A 23,910-nucleotide genomic window follows, 5' to 3' on the forward strand; every position below is an offset into this window, starting at 1 on the left:
GTGATCCTTTCCACTCAAATTCTGTAAAGGAAGAACAGTCTACAAAAGCCATTGCTGGATCATTTAATTTCATGCACTGCTTCCAGGAAGACAGCATCAAGGTTATTGCCAGATATTTACTAAAAAGAAATATTTCAGTTCAGTGAATGATTAAAGACATAATTTCCTAAATAAATGCTTAGCATTTGTACTTAGAATTTTGAATTAAAATAAAAGTCCCAGTGTGAGAGGTATTTTTTTCCAGTTACATTGCTGAGGAAAACACTAGTGCCTATTTCGAATTACTGGGGTTGTAGACTTTTGTAAACCCACCCAGATTGAACTAGGTTTGAATTCTGGACACATCCGTAACAACCTGCATCCAGAAACATTTACAAATATCTATTTCAACTTAAAACTAGTACTTGTCAAAGGCTTGTCATGGTTGCTCTATTACATCTCTTATGTTGCTTAACGGCTCTTGGAAATGAACAACAAATGGAGGACAATATCAAATAGTCTCCGTGCTTTCCAAACATGTCTAAATCATGTTTATTTACCTTCTTGTCAGCAAAATTCCTTAATATAAATGTACAGGTTTGCATATTTAGCCTGAATACCAAGCTATTGCACGAATTATGAAAGAAAGGTATCACTTTGCCAAACACACTACAGGAAAAAACCCAACAACACGGCCACAGTACATAAGCGAATACTTACTATTTATATGTTTCTGAACGTATGTATTCAAAAACATGAGATACGCCCAGCTGGAACTGGTCAGCAATAGGGGTAACCCAAGGATTGTTCTCTGCTTTGAAGACTTGCTTTTGACCAGTCAAATCCAAATTACCTGAAAGGGATTAAACAAAACAGCAAATGAAGAAAGTGTGAAATATGGAAAATTTAAAAGAAATATCCTATTGTGAATAGAAAACTTTTCATTTGTTTCAGAGTACAACCATAATAAAAGCAAATATTTAATAAAAGCAAATATTTCAGTCTTTGTGGAGAGGAAGAGGACGACATAATAGTTCCCACCATGACGGATGCAATTCTGCCCTATCAATTTCAGTGCTACCACACATTGCTCAACAGGACTGAACTCAGCCCACTACATAGAGTATTTATCCATTAAATTAGTTTTAAGAAGGGCTTAACAGCGCATAGGTGTTGGGCCCTCCCCACCACTTGCAGGAGTGAAAGGAGAATGACAATGGGATAGGAGTTTGTTCTGCTGAAGCTTAGCATCCAAAGCATTTGTCGATCACTGTTCCAAGCACCCTGTCAACAAACAACGCCCAATATGCTTTTTGCCTTCCCAGTAGCCACCATGTTGTTTGCACTGAGATCCCATCACTCATCTGTGGTTATAGTTCTCTATATTGTGAAAAACAAACAAAAAGTGTCATTCTTGCAACATGCCAGTTTTAAATCGTCCTGCCAGCTAAACAGGTAAGAGACCTATAGATGTTTTCTTGGGGATTTTTTTGTTGTTCGTTTTGTAAGTGTTTACCACCCATAAACAATACTGCACATGCTCTTCTGAAACTCCTCATGACTATGGATACGACAGGATGAATTCCAGGACCATCCAGACATTGACATATTTTCTTGTGCTCTTTAAATCAAAATAAGAAATCTGTGCTACATTTTACATTTATTTTTATGAATTTTATGATGAAGAGAGACCTACCTCCCCACCCCAGCATTCTAAAGAAACAACAACAAAAAAAGCAATGTTTAGCTATGGGAAACAAAAGACAAAATTGCAAGGTTTTGAAGACTGAGTCAGAGGAATCTGAAATCAACCTGCTCTGATAGCTTTTCAAAACTAAAGGCACTTGTGTAAGCTGCATGAACACGCATGCTATGGGAGCTACTGAAAGCCGTGTACTTGCTGGCCATTTCAGTTGCATGTTCCACATTACAGCTAATTCTTGACATGCTGCTCTCCATAAAAAGGGTTAACACAATTAGTGTACAGACAGACCATTATACCGTGTGAGAAGATGTCATGCATCTCATATCGGCCTATCAACAAGTTACCATTACCTCAGCACACTCGTCTGTCAGCTGTCTGGGGCCTGTTCTTTTGAAATAACAACAGGCAGGGAGCACTTCACCCCTCTGTCAGTCAGACAGCAATTGCCCTCGCTGCCTCACGCTTCAGTGCGCCTCGTTAGGAGCCTTGCACCCATCTCCTTTATTAAGGGACTTGGCAGCCCTGTTCTAACAAGGATCAGGAAGGAGGATTAAGTACTATGACAAAGAGGACCTAATAAGCTAGAAACTGGTGTGTCTAAATCTATGCTGGCTCAAGGCGTAGGCTCACACTGCTCGCTATTCAGTTTTCAGGCACAGGCCACCAGGGAAGCAAGCCAGCACTGTGATTAGCCATAACCCCCTGACCAGTGCTGCTATGAAGACCATGTATCACTCAGTGGCTTGCTTTGCAATTGCAAATTGGATTTTCCATTTTATTACCTGCAAAAGCCCCACATACATTGCTTTCCACTACTGACGCTGCAAGCACTCACTTGTAATTACAGCTCTGCAAGTACTACGTCAAGGTAAACTGATCAATCTGTGTACAACTAACAACAACAGTTAAATCTGCGGAGGCAAGTGTGGCCGCATCATGAGTCAAATTTAATATTGTTTACAGGAATAAAGTCACAATTCCCAAATCTCAATAGTCAGGGTCTCAGATGAATCCCCTCGTCCTGAGCTGTGTCCAAAATGTACCACCCAGGGAACACTGCTGTGTTTCCATCGCCACGGCATGGTGTGTCCACTTCCATTCCACATGGCCCATTAAAACATCATTAATTGTAATAAATACTACTCTATTACAGCCAAAGAAATCTTACAGCAAAAAGAACTGTAGGTGCCCATGCTAGTAATCACTTCATTTCCCTCCATCTTCTGGTTTCCCCCAAAGGACACTGCAGACAGGTACAGATATTACTTTTTACCTTCAGAGAGAAGAGGCAGGCAGAGACCCTTAGAGTAAAATTAACCTGATTACAGAGGGAATTGGGGCTGGCTGTAGGACATTCAGAAGTCCCAAGTCCCGGTAACATTTCAGAAACAGTATGTGCTGGGGTACCAAACACATGAGAGCCCTGCATGAGCGCTTCTATCCCAGTGCACCAAGACAAACCCAGCAGCATGGAAGAGATACTCAAACATGCCTGAAGCAATGGCTGGTACTAGGCTCACCGCAGGAGTGCTATACATCTGGACACCTTACAGATGTGTCCCTCCCCACCTCCAGCTGCCTCCTGGCCTAAGATGTTTTTTATGGCAGCACTGCGCTAAGACATTCTGTTATTCCACCCCTGCAGCACTGGAGCCACAGGCCAGGGAAAAAGCCATGGCAGATGCGCCTTCATGCATATTGTCTAACAGCAACATCAGCAGAACACTATCCTCAGGGCTTTAGGAAATTTATATACTGTTCTGCTACACAGATCACATCAAATCCCTTGGATATTTTTAGTAAGCAAAATATAAAATTGCCTCTAGTAAAAATCCAGTACCGAAGATTCAATCACAAAATATATTAGGGTTGGAGATTGCACTGGTCATTGCTGGTTCATTCTTTCCATACACATCAGCCTATTAAAAAAATGTTTATAATCTCTAAAATTTGGCATAACTAGTGGACTAAAATTGTATTTCTTCATAACAGATTTAAGGATCCTGCTATTTTGCCAAACTGAAAGGGATTACCTCTTATGCATTAACAATCAGAAGCCTCTGGTAAGAGGGGAAGAGAAGGCTGTATTTAAGACTAATCAGCACAGCCCCTTTCCTAGATCACAGAAATGTTTTTCAAATTATTTTTGGGTGTTTCTAAAATTATTCTCATAAATAAACAAATAAATAGTAATAACTACACATCCCAGAACCCACGTCTAACATGCTTAAATAACCACCTAATTTCTAAGCTTGAAGAGTATGTTTTTTAAGCTTTCTATCTTGAACAGATTTTCAAGGAGGAAGAACGCAAAATGGACATATGCTGCAACCAGTGAGCAGACACGGAAAAGAGAACAGAGTCTGGAAAAGAGCAGAGATAAAGGTGTAACAGCAGATTCCTGTGGACAGCTTGCATAGAATGACCAAAAGCCTAAAAGGAGCCAGCTGTGTGGTCCTAGAAACACCTGATCTTGGCATTTTTGTTCCTGTCTCAGCAGCCATTGTCTCTAAAGATGATCCTGTACCATTAAGTTTGACAGATCAGTGTGACTGACCTTCTGTGTTTAACCCATCTTAAAAACAAATTGTTCCTGCTTAAATTCAGAGCTTCAACAGCCATGGGTGGACAGAAGGGACACCTGGTGTGACAGTGCACACATCCTGCATGATGTTAAAGGGAAAAGGCAGCTAGAGATTCCCTGCACCTCTGTCAGTAAAACTTCCCTGCATTTGAGCTAAGCATGATAGTTTACGTTTCTTGTTATTTTCTTTCAGTGCTGTTGAAATAAAAAGTGGTTTGTGTGAACATTCATATTTTGCTCAACTGCCTGTAAAGGTCAAAAAAGAGCTCATAAAAGTGAATAAAATGCTGCCTTCCGCAGTTGTGCTTGCACAGTGTCAGAGCCAGTGATAACACTACCTATCACTTTGACCATGGGTGTCTCTCCAGAATTCCCAGGCTTCTGTCCATTTGATACTTCCCTCTTACCAGAGGTAAAGTACCTCTTACACACAGCTAGCTATAAGCCCTTCATCCTCTTGTGATGCACGATATATGGAGCATGTAATATTTACCCAGTGTATGTATACTTAAGGTATAGTAAGGTATGAATAGTGTACATAAGCATTACTTCAATACAAACAAAAGAAACCAGAACGAACACAAACCTGACTTGCCCTTTCCACTTGAATGCCCTTTGGCAACACTTTAAATACTTTCAAAAATTAGAAGGTGAAATAAAGTAATTAAACAACTCTGACATTTGAGAACTGAACATTGGCATTCAGCATAAGAAACATGATCCTAGCGGTAAAATGCCAGATCAACTATTCTTTGTAATGGTTTAAATTCATCCCTACTGCAGCTTCATTAAAATCAATGGAAATAAATTTTAGCCTGTATATGGTTGAGTTTCACATCTGTGTCTCGCTGGTAGTCTGACTTCCAGCCTATACTCCACTGCACTGACCTGAAGGAGAGTCCTCCAGTTGTAACACATCCCTTTTAGCAATTCTTCTTAAGACTGCAATTTAAATGTTCTTTCCCTTTACAACACAAAGTTCTTACTCTCTGTCATACATAAGGACAGGAGGAATGAAATTTGTTCTATTTCCTTATTTAGACATAAATACCTTTGAATCCTGTTTTATTAAATGCTAAGGAAGGGTCCAATCCACTACACTAAATTTAAACTTACGTTATATGTAAAACTACATCTGTCCTGGCTTGTTTTAGATTTGCTTTACACTACAGGGCTTATAATTTTTATTACTTCTGTGTAATGTGCTTTGTCTCGATAGAGAGACTGGTTTAAGCATGGCGGTAGAAGAAATATCATGACTATTATGTCATAAAAATGATGCCAAAGCAAGTAATTTTGAACGATGTCTTAAAATCAATGATAAAAATGGAAATATATACTATACCACAAAGCATTACCAAAATCAAATTATTTTTACACCGATCTTAAGCACCTGTAAGCTGTGTATTAGTAACTTGTATCACTCCTGTAAACAAGATCATCTTGCTTTGAAGACCTCTATTACTTTCGAAGTATTAGTAACAGAAGAGTAGATTTAAACAGTAATTATAAAGAAGCAGTAAGAAAACAGAGTGCAAAGACTGCTTGTACATAAGTGAAGTGTGACTCAATCTTTTTGGAACTAGCAGAAATAGTCACAAAAATATTCAGTATGATAAACAAATTTACTGCTCCATTGCATATGACAAAAATATACATTTGCTTATTGATGAGTTTCTATGCACTAAAAGAAAATAACTAGTAAATCTAAACCTAGACTGAAGCATCTCCAAAAGATCGATCCCAGCAACACTTTTGCTCTCTCACTTCTACATTCTTGTACTAGAGGTCTAACTGTATCACATGGAGTCATCACTTGAGAGAACACCAAAAGACCTTTTGTAGTAGTTTTATGAAACAGGAAAACGTTCAAGTCTCAGATAACAAGAAGTCAGTTTCATTACACACAAATAAACCAAAGAGATACTCCAGAGCATCCATCAGACAAGAAGCAGGTTGCAAGTCTTCCCCTGGCTGCTTTCCTGACCACGCAGACAGGAAAGTCTGCAGCCTCACCTGCAAGGTTACACAGGAAGCCCCAGGGTAAGGGGAAGGCTGAACAAGCAATCTGAAAGCCAAACACTAACACCTAGGCTCACTATCAGTTTCACAATTATTTTCCAGGACAGGAGTGCAGATACTGTAATACCACACATAATTCTAACAACTTCTTAGATGTAAATAAATTCCAATAATGAAGTCAGAGATTAGACTTGCCCTTTCACTTGAATGTTCACTTGAATACATCTAACAGTAAATCTCTTGTCAGTTCAGTAACTGAAGAGTTTCACAAAGATATTTCAAGTGAAAAAAGTCTGAAAAACATCAGGAGATAGGGGCTCTGCCAGTGGTGTCTTGTTCAAATGGTCCAGCAATGTTAAAATGCATTCTTTATTTCCATGCTGAACTGAGCTGTCTTAGTTCTCAAGCACTGATGCTGCTTCTGCCCATCAATAAGGGAGAAAGGTGACCTGTGCTTTCTTCTCATGGACTTATCAAGGATCAGCAGCTAAGTCCTCTCTCACTTCCCTTCCACAGGTTAAAGACTCTGGTGCAATCCCAGAATAGCTACTCTATTTGTTTTAACTCTTAGCAAAAGGACCACAGCTGCTGAAAATAAAGAAATTAAAAGCAGACCAACTAAATCCTGAATTCTTTACCCTTAACATAAAGGTGAAGTGATACAGAGCGAACTGGTATTACCTCAGCTACCACTACTACAATTCTATGGGAAGAGGATTTTACTCTCCACCTCAACCTTTCATAGAAGGGAGTTTAAAACAAAGTGAACTTAGACCTGGGATATTTATATGGAATTCCAGCAACATAGCAAAGGTCAGCCAGAATCATTATACCAAAGTGCAAGGAAGAGTCTGGCATGAGAAGACTTCCACTCAGGAACATGTCAAGACAAAAGATGAAGCCTGGGAAAGAGAACAGGATGGATGAAATGCTGAACAACTCCCTTAAACTACATTTCAGATTTTAAGTATAGGCAGAATATAGACCTAACCTGCCTGGGCAAGCTCACATTTCCATATTCAGGTGACTCTCTGGGAACAAGGGGAGAGCCCCAGCAATTTCTATCATCACTCCACACAACAAACCTGATCTTAGCAGGACAACTAGTAGAAAGAGTAAATAATATTAACATTCACGAGTGAAAGCCTCACAACAGGAACTTATATTCAGTGCAGCACATAAGGCAAACAACATTCTGCGAATGGCCTGTACTTCCACATGACAAGTCGCACCACTTCAACAGCCAAACTCCACCACACAGCCTTCAGGTACCAAGGCAACCAGCCCGGCTGATGCCGTCATGCGGGTAGCTAACAGGAATGGCAGAAGAAACAGCGTTTTGACAAAAATCCAAGAAATTACTTCAAAATGTTTCCTATATTTTTCTAAAAATATTTCAAATTAAAACTCAATTTCTCCCACATTCCTAATGTAAGAGAGAGACCATTTACTAGAAGACCTACAAGTACTGGTAAGTTTCACTGATCACATTCTCTGAAAGGTGACACGTTGCGCTGGAAGTACCATTTCCCTCACTGCTCTATGTAACAAATGTTTGTTGCTGATGGGGAACATGAGGGGCTAAACTGACAGTCACTGCTAAGTACACCCAGTGAAGAAACCAAAGAAACACACCACACAGCAAGACAGGTTTTAGAACAAAGGGGATTAACATGATGCCAAGATAGTTTAACATTAAAGACATTTTAATGGCACAGGAAATATTACAGGCTTAGAAGATCGGCATCCCAATTTATTTTGAAATATATGGCACATTTTTTTCCAACCTCAGAAACTCCCCTGGGATTCTCAATTACGTGGGAATTCAACAGAGCATTATGTCTTTGAAGGGTCCAAAAAATCTAGTTAATTTAAAAATGAGAGTTCAAAAAGGATGCACTGTACTGCTTTTGCTCCACACCTTTGAAGCTTCCATTCAAACACAGGCTGCCAAGTATTCAGAAAGCCAAAACCACTTTTGAGTCCTATGAAACATGTAAAATGAACCAAATTTAACAACAAATATAATACTTGCTCAGATTGGCTCCAATTATGGTTCTGTTACCTTCCACAGCTCCAACAGATGAAATATTTGCTGACAGAGACATCATTATTATGCTGATGGTACTTATAATCAGGGTAAGTACAGTCAACATTAGGAGAGCCTACACACACAGAGTAGTCATCTGAGAAGCAACAGTAGGACTTGCATATTTTAAAAACTAATGTTAAGATCAAATCTCAATCTTGAGAAGAATCCTTGGCAAAAAATGCAGCAGTGTAAGGAAATGAATTCCTGTGGTGTATATCTAAATGATGGGCTACAGAAACCATCTTTCTGTGTGTAATGAAACTGCAGAGTTGTTGTATCTTTCCACACCACCTTAACTCCCATCAGGTACTTGGGAATCAGCCTGGTCTCCAACTACATAAAAAGTGTTAGGTTTTGGTTGTGGCATTTTTGTGTTTTTTTTTTTTTAACTTGGAATAAGCCTGAAATGAAAACCACGGTTAGAATACTCACAAATGTTCAGAGACACTTTTCTTCTATAATCTGCTTGTGACCTACTTTGTTACACAGATTGTTCTATTATTCCTAAAGTAATAACTGCTACATCAGTAGTCCTAGAAAACAAGTTACTTTGTTTATCCACTGGGAAGTTTTACAAAGCTCTTTACTTTCTTACACCACCTTTGCCTTAGTTCCAAATGTAGAAACAGGCATTTTTTTCTTTCAAATTGCAAGGTACCAATTAGCTGTTCCAGCTCAGAGCTGGTGTCTAAAGAGCCCCAGGATGCTCAGGCTTCCAACAAGCGCAGCAGACCTGTATTTCTAGGTGAGCAGCATGGTGGTGTGACACAGGTAGAGTGCAATGACAGTTTACTGAAATAAGAGAAGTTTGGCGCTTACGTCAAGTATATTTAGAAAAGAAATATCTTTTGTGAAATAAGTGATTCCGATGTTTGCTCATGCCTGTTATAATTACCTAAGTAAACCCCGATTTCGATTAATATTAATTTGAATAAACAACTGCAGCAACTACTTTGAGTAATATAATATTCGTTCACAAATTCTGGAGTAATTTCAAAAGCCTAAACTTTAAAATACCTTCTTGTGAAGGAAATAAGGAGACCTTGGCAAGATTTCTTGAACCTCACATTTAAAGGCAGTCTTTTGTACACAGAAGATAATTTAGCTGTTCAAAACTAAAAATGATAATTACTTGGCCATTCTGCCATACAGATTTAATTTATGAAATGTTTCACCCTCCTTGAGGAGGAACATGGCTATTACACCATCAAGGGTTTTTTTTTCCCTTTTTAAAAAAGCTTGAATTTTCCACTTTTCAAGCAAGTACCTAACTTCACAGTTTTGACAGTTTCTCCCTTTACCTGAGAAAATTATTTGATAAACTAGAACAGGAGTGAACAGTAAGCTTAAAAGCTACTGGTGCCAACATTTGGTTTTGGAAAAAGAGGATGCTAATTAAAAAATGCATCCTTAGAAATTACTGTTCTTCCCATAAGCATAAATATGAGTGAACTCCCTGTATGTGCGCACACGTGTGGTGGCAGCAGGATAAAGAACACAGTCAACATTAGAATCTGGGGTTTTAAAATCACGCCATTTGCTTTCACAGCAAACCCACTAGTTGTATTTTCTGGGTGGCTATTTATATTTAGCTACAACTTTGTGAATATTTTGAACATTCCTGACTGTGATAAGAAAAACTTTTACGTGGCACATATGGGTACATCCAGATGACCATACAATGAACTTAAAGCACTATAACTGATTTTTGCTATTTGCATCTACCCTTTTATGTGGTTCATGTTTCTACTCAGCTTTCTTTCCAAGCACCGTTCCAATTGTTAAACGGTCAGAATACACAAAGTGACAGATTTAGTGCTTCCCTGGCAATTTATATAACTGACTGCAACTCTGTTGTTGCAGTGAATCATGATTTATTTGTCTCGCAATGCAGCATATAACCTTTTAAACGCTAGGAAAAAAATGCCAGTGCCTCTTTAAAGTTTATATATGACTGCCCACCACCATTCCTCATGAACGGGGTTTTGAGAGACAAATGATAAAAACAAGCTGCAAATTCCACCCACCTACTCCTGGTCATTTCCTGTGTTCATCACTCACACATACTGTATTTACAGACAAGCACCCTCACCCAGAACACCAGTGTACTCTCCTAGTCCCTGCACTTCCTTCTAAGCAGTATTCATCTTAAATTAGCAACAGGTATTCGCTGATAAACAAAGAGGAGGAGAATACTGGTTTCCCCCAGACCTCTTACTGGTATTTGCCACAAAAAATCTCACTGGTTGAAATTAAGAGCAGACTTAGTGTTTAATTTATTGGCATCTCTCTCCACTCCAGAACTAGGATCCCAATGCCTGTCTGTGGCCTCTTCTCATACCTGACTCTCCATATTTTCTTCTGCACTTATTTCTATTACCTTTAAAAACCAGCTTCATGTACTCTCCCCCACCGCCTTCCCCTCATTCAAATATACTGTTTTATTCTGGTCTTTTATATTGTGCCCATGTCCATGGTAAATGAACATCTAATGACTCATTGCTGTCCACCAGTGCCAATCAAAAGCCTTCACTGCCTTTAATTATGAAAGTGATAATGAGAGAGGAAAGATTGTTTACTTTAACTGGAACTGCAGTATCTCCAATTAATGCAAATAAGAGCTGCTCGTTGAAAAGCTATTTACCCAGCATGCACAGCACAAAGTATTTGGATAGCTCTTCTTACATTATAAATCAATTTTAAAAATTTAGGAGGGAGAACGCAGACAACAGATAAAATTGGTTTTCCCTCCGACGGCAACCATTAGCAGTCCATGTCTTGGGGTGCAACACTCACTTACAGCCTTTACACTGGCAGACTTAAAACTGTCCGCAAAGGCATGCTTCTCTAAATTGCCTTAGTTTGCAGAAGGGAAAATAAGACTGCAGAGATGAAGTATTTTTTTCTAATCATTCAGGAGCTTCATGCTTGCCTGTGGCCTGCTCCTACCTGACCTCAAACAATCCCTCCAAAGCCCAGCCTTGCGCTCAGTTCACTAAAATCCATTCCCTAACTGTTTGCCTAGATGTTTAATAAACAAGCAAGAGCATTGCTTTGCACAGTAAATACGTTTGCAAATTGCATAAGTTACAAATCTAGACTTCAGTGCAATGTTTTCTGGAAATACACCACCAAATCTGGGTTTTTAAGTGTCTGAGATAGTTGGCATAGATGAGGATGATGGTAAAACCATTTAAAGTGAATTTGCTGTTATGCTTCTAAGGCAGCAGCATGTTTAGAACACTTAATTAGCCACAGAGACTGGTTAGACTCAGTGCAGCACTGAACTTCCATTATCCAGAAAAAGACAAAGCCATAACTTAGGAAGGTACAAAAAAGCAGAGGCAGAATACTCAGCATCATATAGTCCAGTAGATTGATAAAGACAAAAAAGAACCATGTTGGGCAAACAAGAATCAAAACAAACATCTTCCCCCACCTCACAGGAAAAGCACTTTTCTTTGCACACAAACAAAAAAGCACATACTGCAGACTCTCATATTTATGCACACAGCTGACACAATCTCTAATGGGTTGAAGCAAGTTCTTATGACAATAAATAATTTTGCTTTATGATGCTAACTTCAGTCATTATCTTTCTGAGTTTTGGGGAACTATTACTTGGAAGGTAAAAGTAGAAACAAAGAAGCTTCCCTATGTAACAGTCCACAATAACATGAAACAAGGAATCAAACCTGTGTAACAGGTTTCAACAATAAGTAACTGATGTAACTACAGTATTCTGAATAAAAGTATTTTTTAAAGATTGTCATAAGAGATTTAAGACAATAAATAATTTTGCTTTATGATGCTAACTTCAGTCATTATCTTTCTGAGTTTTGGGGAACTATTACTTGGAAGGTAAAAGTAGAAACAAAGAAGCTTCCCTATGTAACAGTCCACAATAACATGAAACAAGGAATCAAACCTGTGTAACAGGTTTCAACAATAAGTAACTGATGTAACTACAGTATTCTGAATAAAAGCATTTTTTAAAGATTGTCATAAGAGATTTAAGACCAAATTCTGGCTTGGGGCAAACAGGGAAAACCTCTGTTCAAGTTAACGCCCCTCCCATAAAATGGAATACTGCAATGTAAACTCAGCATGTCGATAAGTTTCAAAGAAAAAGTCCATAGGTCGGAAAGAAGCCATTTGTAATCACATTTAAATGGCCAGTGTCAAAAAATATATCAACTAGCTCCACTGTTTTAAGTGAAAGAGCTGTCACCTCACTAAGAAAGGCAGGCTACTGAAACAGAAAAATGAAAAAAATCCTCTCATTTAGCTGTATTTTACTCTAATTGATCAAACTTCCATTTTTACAGCATCAGCCACAAAAAAAAAAGCCACTTACGTTGCTGTCATTTTTGCTTAATCTAATTTTGACTAATCCAAAAAGTGTTCTCAAAACCCATTCAGAGACAAGAATAACTTTGCAGACCCAATATTTATTATATGTTATATAAAGTAAGATGCTATGTACAAACTGGCAGTGAGGTGTACTAATAGACAAGGAAAATGCAACATGTAAAAAACTGTAAAACCAAGCATACATCATCATCTGGATCCTTCTGTATATCCAGTAGCAGCAAAAAAGTCAGTGTTTCTCAGGGGAGACCTCATATTAGCAGCCATGACAATTTAAGTATAATCATTTCCTGGACTTTAACAACTGGTTTCATTTCAGAGGAAACACACTGCATCATTGTCATTATTATTATTCAAGTAAATAAATGATCATCCATAATCTTACCTAGCTCTGGGGGCAGCACAGTAAGGCGATTTCCCTGGATATGAAGTTCCTTAAGCTGAGTGAGCTCACCAATTTCTTTGGGCAGCGATATCAGGTCATTGTCTCTAAGACTCAGCTAAGAGTGAATATAAAACAGTCAGAACAATTGTCAGTTACCATAAAGCAGTCTAAACCAGAACTGTACTCCCTCTGCCTGTCACTTTCTCCTAGACATTCAATTATTCCAATTTTTTACAAGTGTCTACTGGTAAACAAGAAATAGTTCCAGGTGTAATGGTCTATTCCTGCAAACATACCCTACTACTCCTTAAACTGACTGGATTCTATTCCTATAAGTGTTGCAAAAGTGCATCGATTTTCCAAGAATTTAGATAAATTACTTACTATCTGCAACTTTGTGAGCTTCCCAATATCTGGCGGCAGGATTTCAAAATCGTTGTCACTTAGATAGAGTGCACGCAGGGTGGCTGCAAATTAAATAGCAATATATAAACAGGGTGCCATATAACCCAACCATTTGAGGTCTAATCAATAAAAAGGAGTCACGTTTGATTAATAACCCTGAGTTGGTGAAAAGCCTTTAACATACTCAGGGCTCACAATAATAACAACTAGGTCAAACTCAGATTTACTGGCTTATTGTATTGTTGGTGAGTTCAGGAAAATATCTGTATTTGAAAGGAATGGCACAATTAACAGTTTCTACAATAGTAGACTCTGGCAGGTTCTGTCATATAGTCTTGATGCCTCGCTGTCTGAATAGTCATTACTCTTTATTGTCTCTGATTCTTATTTATTAAATCAATTTGCATCATAAACATTTAAAAACAATCATCTGAGGTTTTTTTGACAAACATCTATGTCAAGCTCTATAAAAAGCACAGCCTAATGCCAGGGAAGAGTTTAAGCGAGAGCAATACAGAAGATTCATGCTGTAAAATTTGTAATCTCCATGCTTAGTCTCTATGAAATTCAGAGAAAAAGAGATGACCCAGCACAACCATGTAGCTTGCTATTACAGAACGAGCACACATGACAGTTTGGAAAACAAAAATTAAAATGGAGACTCACAAAGAACTGCTGGGTGCAGGACCAACTGAAGGTGCTCAGGTCAGCAAAACCTCTCCTCCCCACCAGAGGAGATCCCACTTGCCTCACGCAGTTTACTCCTCCTCCTCCTCCTCTTTTCACTTCGTTAAATGTGACCATTTTTAATAACGCTGACTAAAAATTTCCCTCTGACAGGTTACAATTGCAAAATCACTCAGGCAGCAGCACTCCTTCCTCTCCCCTCGCCTGTCACTTTTGCTGCTAAATGCACTGATCCTGAAGCAACTTCAGCAGAGCATACTGAAAGGACCAGTAAGGTAGCAGAATCACTGAAATCCAGAAAGTGCCAGAATTCAAGTTGCTTAGGCAACCACAATGCAGCCCTTTTGCACATATGTATTGCAATACGTTTATTTTAACACTGAGTACTTTTAATATGTGCAAAGGTCAGCTTAGCTCTACCATTCCTGTGACAAGTTCTGCAACCTTAGCATATTTTTTAACATACTGGACACTTCAACTTCCACATGCTGTTAAAACTATTTCAGTAATGAACCATGAGGAACACTGCTGTTTCCAGAGTCAACACATAACAGTTGCCTTGCAAAACAGTTTACTTTGCCCTGAGGCATGCAAGCTTCCATGAAGTTTTAACTGAGTTCTGGACCCAAGGAAATAGTACTCAAAAGAAAACTAATATACCATTACTAACCAACTTTTCTCATGTCCAATAGTGTCAGGTAACCGTATATCAGTGATAAATATTGCTGAGCTATGTAGACATATTCAAGAGATACTCAAAGAAAAACATGAATATCACAATAATTCTGTTGGAGCTTGCTCTCCATCAAATAAATTTCAACTGCAGAAAGCAAAGCACCATATCATGAAGATTTGTAGAGTTTTTAGAAAAGTTTCTTACTCAGATAGAAGAAGTTTCCTGGTAGAGAGTTTTCATTTAAATTGTTGTAAGTCAAGTCAAGAACCTCTAGAGCTGGTAAAGAGCCAAATCCTCTGGGCAAGGTGTTTAACCTGTTCATGCTGCAGGTAAAGAGGGAAAAGAAAACAGAACACATCAGTATTAACTTTACCTAGCAGGAATAATAAAAGTAACAAGAGCTTAATTTCAAAAAAATACAATCTACACCGAACTTCACTTTTATTTTGAAAAGGGCTTGATGCTAGAGGACACTGAGCAAGACTTTCGCAATGCAGATTATTTTTTTAATCTTCTTCTCCCATAAATAGGCCCCAAACTGAACCACTCACAAGGGATCCTGTCTGTTAGGTTAGTCAACAGCCACACCTCACAAAACACAAGGGAGAGAGGTGTCACAACACTATGCTCAGCTTAAGCAGTTTGCCACAGAGAAAGCTGGTCCTTGGTAGGTGACTTATCTTCTGGCTGAACTACAAATAACCTTTTTGCACATCGTCTTGACCATCTGCCGTTCTACCACATCACACAGTTCTTCACTACAGTACCAAATACAAAGAGGAATACCTCAACCGCACAGTATTCACGTTCACTACTAATTGCTGCTCAAAGCCCTTCCTAAGAATGGCAAATCTGTATCACTAGATAATTACTGATGCATACAGAACATGAAATAAATGTCAGTCCTCTGACTGATGAGGCTTAGTCTAAATAGAGCTCTTTCAGCCAGTCTTAAAGGGTTTACAAAAGCAGCTGGAAGAACACAAGGAAAGCTAGCAGAAGGAAAAGGTTTCTCTGATAACCTGAAGCAGAGAAGCTACAGAAAACAGTAACTTCCCTCTGATTTCAAAGGACTCAAAGAAGGTGATCCAGATAATCACTGGAGCTGCTGCCGTGACAAAGAAAGGCAACGAACTGGAGACTATATTCATAGAATAGAACCTCTTTACTGTTTGTGTATGAGCTAGAGCTCTGGCTGCTTACACAAACACAAAAGAACTACCAGCTTATTATTCATACCATCCCTGTTGCATGTACAGCAAACATATAGCTTCATGTATGGATCTTGCTTCAGTTGTCACCTGGGTTTGAAAGTGGAACAGAGAAGACTAGCATCTTCAGGAAGAGCATGTACTGGGAGCTGTTTTGAAGAACTGGATTTTTAGTCTTATGTGATGACTGGAAATGGTCATGGCCTTTCATGCATCTCTAAACATATTCTGAATTTGACTCTCCTTCTGATGCAGAAGGGATAAACTGCAATAGCCAAAACTGGAGTCAAGAGAAGATATAATGTGAACGTATGGAGCGTGATGCAACAATAAACACTGAAAACAAAGTATTGACAAAATTAGGTACCCCAAAGTAATAAAGAACTCTGATTTCTAAGGCCTTCCCTCCCCCGTGTAATGTTTGTTAAACACTTCATAGAATAGAATCATAGAATAGTTAGGGTTGGAAAGGATCTTAAGATCATCCAGTTCCAACACCCCTGCCATGGACAGGGACACCTCACACTAAATCATATCACTCAAGACTCTGTCCAACCTGGCCTCGAACACCACCAGGGATGAAGTATTTGCAACCAATTTGCTTCTACTAAAGCAGCGCTTGTCAATAGCTCCACCACCCTCCAGTAGACCTGGCCAACACTTGCTATACTATGTGATAGATAGTATGAAATACACCTGTAGGTCAGAAAATCTCTTATAAAAGTTCTTCAGGCACTGAATTAAACACAAGAGCAGCTGCACCTCCAGACTAAGCATGACAACTGCACGTGAGCAGAGGAGTAGCATATAACATTTATTTTACAGCTCTCACATACTAACCTCATCTTTCCTCTCCCACTTTTGCATAAGCCAGCCCTACTAAAACAAGATCCTGTATAGATCAACCCTCTGTAGCTAAACTGTAGATGAAAACTTCTTCCTTCTTATCCTCTATAAGAAGTCCCACCAGGGATATTCACCTAGTATTACTGCTGTAGTAGCAGCTATTAAAATACAGAAAGGCATTCTCCATTACTACTACTGCAGACTTGTCACTGTTTATAAAAATGTTTTTATATCAAACAGGACTAAAGAAAGCAGCTCCTCTTTCACTAGCAAGAAGAATAAGTGGTCCTGACAGCCTTCCATTCTGTAAGCAAGAAAGGAGAGAAAGAGTATTCTCTCTGTTGACAATAGGTGGCAAGTTATCTATTCTTTGGCATGGAAAAAGAATCAGCTGAAAGGCCTTGCCCAATGCTATGTAGCCCTGCAGAAGTTCAAACACTGAGCTTGTACCACAGCAACCAGGCCACATCTGCCTTCTAAGTTTTTAATTTTTCTTTTAATCTTCCAGTGCAGCAGTACACCTTCCTACTTTCCACCCCACCATTTGACCCTTCTGCACCAAACTCCTCCCCAGAATAATCCAAGCATTTATTCAAGTTTTTCTTCTGCCCCAGAGGACTGTTTTGATGCCCTGTGTGTTCAATGCACTGCAGGTAACAAGAGGGTTTCTGGGCTGCCCCTGGCAAACTACTGGGGCAGAAACAGTTTCTTCTTCACTGACTTCATAGACCTCTGAAGCAGAACCTATTTTGCAGAGCTAAAGCTGGGCTGTTAATCCTGCACCTTGAATATTATGGGCAAGGAGAGTATTAAAAAAGAAGAGCATTTGCACTACAAGATCCTGGGCTACAAGAAGGTGGCAGCTGTGGTTCCAGACCTAAGCGTCTGCTGATCTTAACCAAGTGGACTTTTATATTGCATTTTTTCCCATTAATGAAGACCAGTATTTGAACTACGCTAATGCTTGTCACTGCTTTAATCCAAGGAAAGAGCCCAACTTCTTTCCTCCATATACTGCAACACATCTATATGCAATTCCAAAAAAGTGGACTCAACCCCTAAGATACATAGTATCCTGATCATGAAATAGTATTTGCTCTGAAAAGCAATTCCAGATTCAAGCAAATACTAAGACATGCTAGAGATCTAAAGTAACCACATAAAGACCAAAGACAACAGCTCATCATGAAAACATTTATTGGCATTCAACAGTTCAAGATGCAGTTCGATTATCAGCACTTTACAAAAGTATCTAAAGCAGGATAGAGAGAGCTTAGCCAAAATCCTTTGATATTTAAAGTAGTAAAAAATCCTCAGTTTAAGGTGTTCAGAAGTTTGGATTTATAAAATACAAACATTTTTTCTATGATAAGGCTGTACAACTAGAGCTTACTCCTACCAGTGCTTTCTCAAGTAGTTGCACTATAATATGCCCAGTTAATAAAGAAGGTTCTGTGTTTCACATTTACTTTCTTAATTCAAGAAAACCTTCTGCAATTATAAAGTATCACCAGCTCCACTGAAGCAGCAACAACAGAATTAAAAGAGTTGCTAGTGAAGTAAAATTCAATAATTGTTAAGTTTTACTTCAGTAGTAGATGAATGTGAGTTGCTGTAGCCCTTAACTCTGGTACACTGGTATAGCCATTTCAGTGCTTGATCACATAAGCATCCAATTATCCAGGACACTAGATAAACACTCTGAAGCCATAATTGCCAAGTTATCCTACAAACACTTCCGACAAGAACTTTCAATAGCAAAAAGTAAGAAGTTCCAGGTTCAGTGGTGAGAACATTTGACAGTACCTCTATCACAGCAAATTTTTGCATTACAATACGCACCCAAGATTAAGGTGTTTAAGCTTCTGAAGGCTGCTAATCTGTGTAGGCAGCTCCTCAATCTGGTTGTTGAAAAAGTTGAGCACTTCTATGTTTCTCAGGTCTGCAATGTTTGCTGGCACAGCTGTGGGAAAGAATTCACAGTGAGACACTGCAATTAGAGCAAGCTACCTAGACAGACTTCAGACACCACTAGCACCTATCCTGTTCTTTGTATGTACAGTGGCTGACAGTAGAAACAGCATCTAACAGCTACTGCAATAAAAGCAAAGTTGGTATCAAAAAAGCCTTCTATCTGGAATCCATTCTCATTGCTGAGAGCAGTCACTTTGTGCTCTTCTGAAAATTACTGCCAGTATTGCAAGATATTTTGACTAACAGACCATTGCAGTGAGAGGCAAGGACGACTCATAAATGCTCTCATAGACTAATAAAGAGAAGCAGGCCATCCTCCAAGTTCATACAGTACACACAGGTCTCAAAAGAGCAAAGCCTAAGAGTTTTAGATCATTTCATTAAGCCGAAAAAAAACCCCACCAAATTATGTAATTACACCAAAACAGCAGTTTTATTAAAGGTCTTTAACAGCAAATGTGAACTCATTCTACTTACTGCTTAAATCATCCAGTATGGGAGTTCTTGTCCATTTAAGATACAGAAAAATTAAGTTCAGCCCCAGAAGATGAATTATTTAGCCAAGCCCATTTTCAGTTACCACCCATGAGTAAATAACTGATCAATATACATACATGGCTACATTTGATTTCCAACAAATCAATATCTGGTATTATTTAGAAACATGAAAAATAAGGCAGAAGGCAATATGACTATGCCTGTGCAAACAAGGTTAAAAAACTATGCAGATCTGCATCTTCTCCCCCTTAAAACTTAGTGAGATTTAAGCAGACAGATGAGGTTTACATAAAAGGAGGCTGGCAAATCACTTGCACTGAAGCTTGCACCTGTGTTCAATATTCACCTTGGCTCAGTCTCAATTCTGACTGCACTGGGAACACATAGAGTGCACATCTAAATAATTAGAAGATTTTATGATGCCATGATTTTCTTTTATTTGTTGGCATGAGACAATCTCAGTCTCAAAATGGAGTCAATGTTTACAAAGCAGAACATTATAGTATGTCACATTTACTAGATTATAAGTCTAATTACACTGTGCCCAGTAACGGAATCCCTAACAAACACTCCAATTACACTACATAAATATTACTATTAAGGGTCATATTCATTGCATGAGATTTTTAGCAGATTTTTTTACATAGTCATTAAGGCAAATCTGAACATTTAAAAGCCCTCCCTTTGTGGCATTTTCCAACTGGTCCATGTGGATATGTCATTCAATGATAGCAAGAATTATGTGCCTTGAGAAAGTGACAGTACTTTGTTACTTTAGTACAACTACTATTGTTGTTTTAAATTATTCCCTAACAGAAGTTAACTGAGGATTTTAATTGACATAATTCAGCTGTTTCCAGCTTCAATATTTCACTAGAACAGTAACTGCCCTTATTAAAATGTTTTCTTTTCAGGAATCAGACTTTATAATTTGACTTTGATGAGATACAACGGCAAACCACGTCTCTGCTCTTCTCAGTCAGATACTATGCTTATGCAAGACCAGGAATCAGAAGTACTAACAAACAAAGGGTTTAGTTTAGTCAAAGCCTAAACAATACAGAGGGACACCAAATACAATTCTCCTGAAGTTACACTGCTGATACAACTAATAAAAATCTGGTATGAAGGTTTTAGCCTTTTTGACAGCCTAAAAGATTAAGCGCTCCTGGAAAAAACAACCAAAACAGTGTAACTTAACAGCACAAGTTATGCTAAATGTAATGTAGAGCTCTGTTGTGGGAACTCTGAACAAGAGCCTGAAATCCAGGAGGCCAGACTTACCAAACCTACAGTCAGTTTAGCTGTCTGTTCTTCAATTCTGTATTTCCAGTTGAGCACCACTGCAAGATGTTAATTTAAGAAGCTGTTATCCAAGGTGCTGAAATTACTCAAAGCCAACTAAAAAAAGTACATCTTACATCAGGAACAACACTACCACTATAAAGACAAAAAGCCTCTGAAGTTTATTAATCTTGCTGTGAAGCTGGACTACAGAAACTGCCAGACAACAGAGATAGTTTGTTAGTGCTACCCTCATACGAGGAAAAACAATACCTTATGTGCATTTTGGCTGAATGAGTGTTAGTTAATGGGCACCTTAAATTTAGCCAGTCCTACTCACAGTGGATTTAGTTACCTAACAAACTCCTGTATCACAAAGTAACTACAGTAGCAAGATAGGGACAAATCCCCTGCAAGCAGCCTGACAGAGACATCAAAGCAAAAAGCTGGATCCAGTTACTGAGCTACGTTGAATTAATGACTGATTTAGCAGAAGTGCCCTTTCAAATACCTGTCCAACAAGCTTGTTTCCTCCTGTAAGAATAAATGAATTCTTAATCTTTTATCTCACTTTCACTTAAGCTTGGAGGCTGCGGAGAGAAGAATCATTTCAAGGAAGAAGATGAAGACTCAAGAAGATTACACTTGCACTGAAGATCACAGCATCAAAGAGGATCCTGGTTTCAGTGGGTAACTACACAGTTGAAAAATCTGAAGTTCTATCTGTTCATCCCACTTGCAGACACAGGCAAAAACTAAACTTCCACTGGCTAATTCAGTAGAGGTTTTTAATTTTGTTTTCTTTTGTCAGGGCAGTTGTAAGTGTTCTTGGTGAACAACAGGAACTGTGTCCTTGAACACTGTCCACTAAGTTTCTGATATAGCTGTATAATTCTCATAAAAGGTATTTCATGTGAATCACACATAAGATTCTTAATTCACACATAAGATAACATAATTATCATTATGTTTGTCAAGCCATACTAAAAGCTGCACAGGTTTTAGATGAAATGAGAAAAAAGGCTAAAAATTTAGCAAAGAATTTGGATGAAATATTTTGTATCTCACCCTACTAAATCAAAATAAAAAGTCCCGGTCCATAATTGTGGTTTTCGGTTTGGATGAAGGGGCTGGAGACACTTTGTGAGAAGGGAAAAACAGAAGAGCAGGTCTTAAGGTGTGGACAGGGAGAGGACTTCTTCCTGTAATACCTGGTTCAACAATTCAGATTCATCTGTAATGTGAAGAATTCTCTCTTGGATTCAAAAGAAAAACAGAAGCCTTAAATTAAGTTCTGTACTGGTCTTGTAGATGAACTGCACAGGCTCAGTACCTTCAGGTCTAAAGATGGGCAGTGGTCAAACAAAATTAACCAGGCATATAACATTCTCTGCTCTGAACTTTACACAGCTAAGTGCATCCTGACTACCATTCCGCTGTTATGTTGCAAAATTCTTTCCAGCTATACAGCAGACTGCCAAATACCAAGAAATTCATGTTCTGGCAATACTGAATTCCACTCGAGTCACCTTCTCATGATGAGCTGAGAGAGTGAACTGTCAGCATCCCAGTTCCATTCACCCACATATTTACAGTACGATCCACAGTGTCTTAACAACTCTTCTAAGACCATCTGCTGCCCAGTGTCATTAACAACGAAAACTCCCCCTCAGCAAATGCTAGTAAAATTTGGCAGCCCAATGGCTTTGCGTTCTCCTGTGAAGCTCCAGTCACATCATGAAGCCCCATTCATGTTCAGCCTCACTTCACAAGACCAGGAACAGCTTCCTTTCCCTTGTTCAATACAGTGATTCACTATGAAATTGAGGTGAAGTCTATAGCTGTCAAGAGCTTGGTTGAGAACGAAAGAGAGGATCTACAGGCTGCACACCAAGGAATAAGAGGACTTTGTTCATGCTGCTGAAAATAAGTATTGGCAATACTTGTTATACTTCAAAGCATTTTAAAAAAACAACAAAAATGCCATGAAGTTAGTGGCAATTATTTAGGCACTTAAACATATTCTCATCAGAGCAGCCTTTCACTCAAGGTACACTTTACTCCTACAAAAGCAACAGCTGTTCAAAAGTTCTGATATGATTTCCAAAACATACAGAAGAATGATTAAATGCTACTATTAAGTGTCTATATAACACCAGTATCCTGGACTGGACCTTAGCCTGGAGCTTCAAGAACCAGAACCCAATACTAGATTAGAGATCTTTACTAGAGGTCTGATGTTGCCCTCTGTTGGAGAACAGATACTGGGTTAGACTGACCTTTTATCCAAGGCAGCTATCATGCAAAGCAACATGCTAAGAACATTTAAATCAGTTAAAGCAGCTTTGAGTTAAGTGTCCCAGATGTAACCCTTTTTCATAAAGCAGGAAGGCAAACAGTCCTCATTCCACTGACATCTAGATCCAGCTTCTTTTGTACACTCAACCTCTGACAAAAAAACAGAAGAGAAAAAGAGGTGCATAGTTCTTCCCCCTCTGGTTACACTCTGACACTCTTTAGTCATTTGCCTAGGTTTCAAAACAATTCCTCTTGTCGTGGCAGGGCCCTTTTATACAGCTAAAAATGCACAGGCTTCAGAAAGTCTCTATTTCTGCAAATGACCTTCAGGATTATTTCTTCTAAAGCTTCTGTGAAGCACTAGAAAAACAACAGAAATTCTCAAAATTTTAAAACTAAACACATTTGGGTGTTTGCAAGATTAAGCCTCCGTATGCTTTTCAGATAAAAGATAAAATCTAGTCTGTGTTTTTGTATTTAGTAGGGACGAATATTAAATCAAACATTTCTGAAGACACTTAAGAGACCCATATCAAAATTTCCTTTACAATTTAAAACTAAAATATATAGAACATTTCAGACACAGAAGTTCAGATGAAAAATCTGACAAGAGTCAATAAACTTGGACAAGTGAAATGGTCCACTAAAAATGTCTCCATGAGAGGAACACCTGCTATGTAAACAGTGTTCAACTTTTCAGTTCATTTATACCTTAACACTGAACGTTAAACATTGTCTCACTGCTGTTTCAAAATGCTGTCTGTAATACCTGCCTATTCGTAAAACTGTGCATGAGTAAGCTTACTATCTCCTCAGTAAGTATGATTCAAAGACTACAGAAAACCTCCCACTGAATTCAATGGTTTTGAATCAAGACATCTAGTGAAATAAGA

The 23,910-nt window shown here is 38.6% G+C and overlaps 1 protein-coding gene across 2 annotated transcripts in view; it reads right to left on the reverse strand.

Annotated features, from left to right (window-relative positions):
* The window catches only part of RSU1 (Ras suppressor protein 1), a 108,631-nt gene that overhangs the window by 60,922 nt on the left and 23,799 nt on the right, over nt 1-23,910 (reverse strand). For both annotated transcript variants that reach the window (XM_061346132.1, XM_061346133.1), the window contains exons 4-8: nt 18,806-18,926; nt 15,111-15,229; nt 13,523-13,605; nt 13,139-13,253; nt 700-832 (exon numbers count right to left, since the gene is read on the reverse strand). In XM_061346132.1, coding sequence (XP_061202116.1) covers nt 700-832; nt 13,139-13,253; nt 13,523-13,605; nt 15,111-15,229; nt 18,806-18,926 — 571 coding nt within the window. The remainder of the gene's footprint in view (nt 1-699; nt 833-13,138; nt 13,254-13,522; nt 13,606-15,110; nt 15,230-18,805; nt 18,927-23,910) is intronic.

Source organism: Neopsephotus bourkii, unplaced genomic scaffold (genome assembly GCF_033783945.1).
Source record: "Neopsephotus bourkii isolate Nb327-2 ecotype Australia unplaced genomic scaffold, CSIRO-AGI_Nbou_v1 NB_257, whole genome shotgun sequence".
Classification (NCBI taxonomy): domain Eukaryota; kingdom Metazoa; phylum Chordata; class Aves; order Psittaciformes; family Psittacidae; genus Neopsephotus; species Neopsephotus bourkii.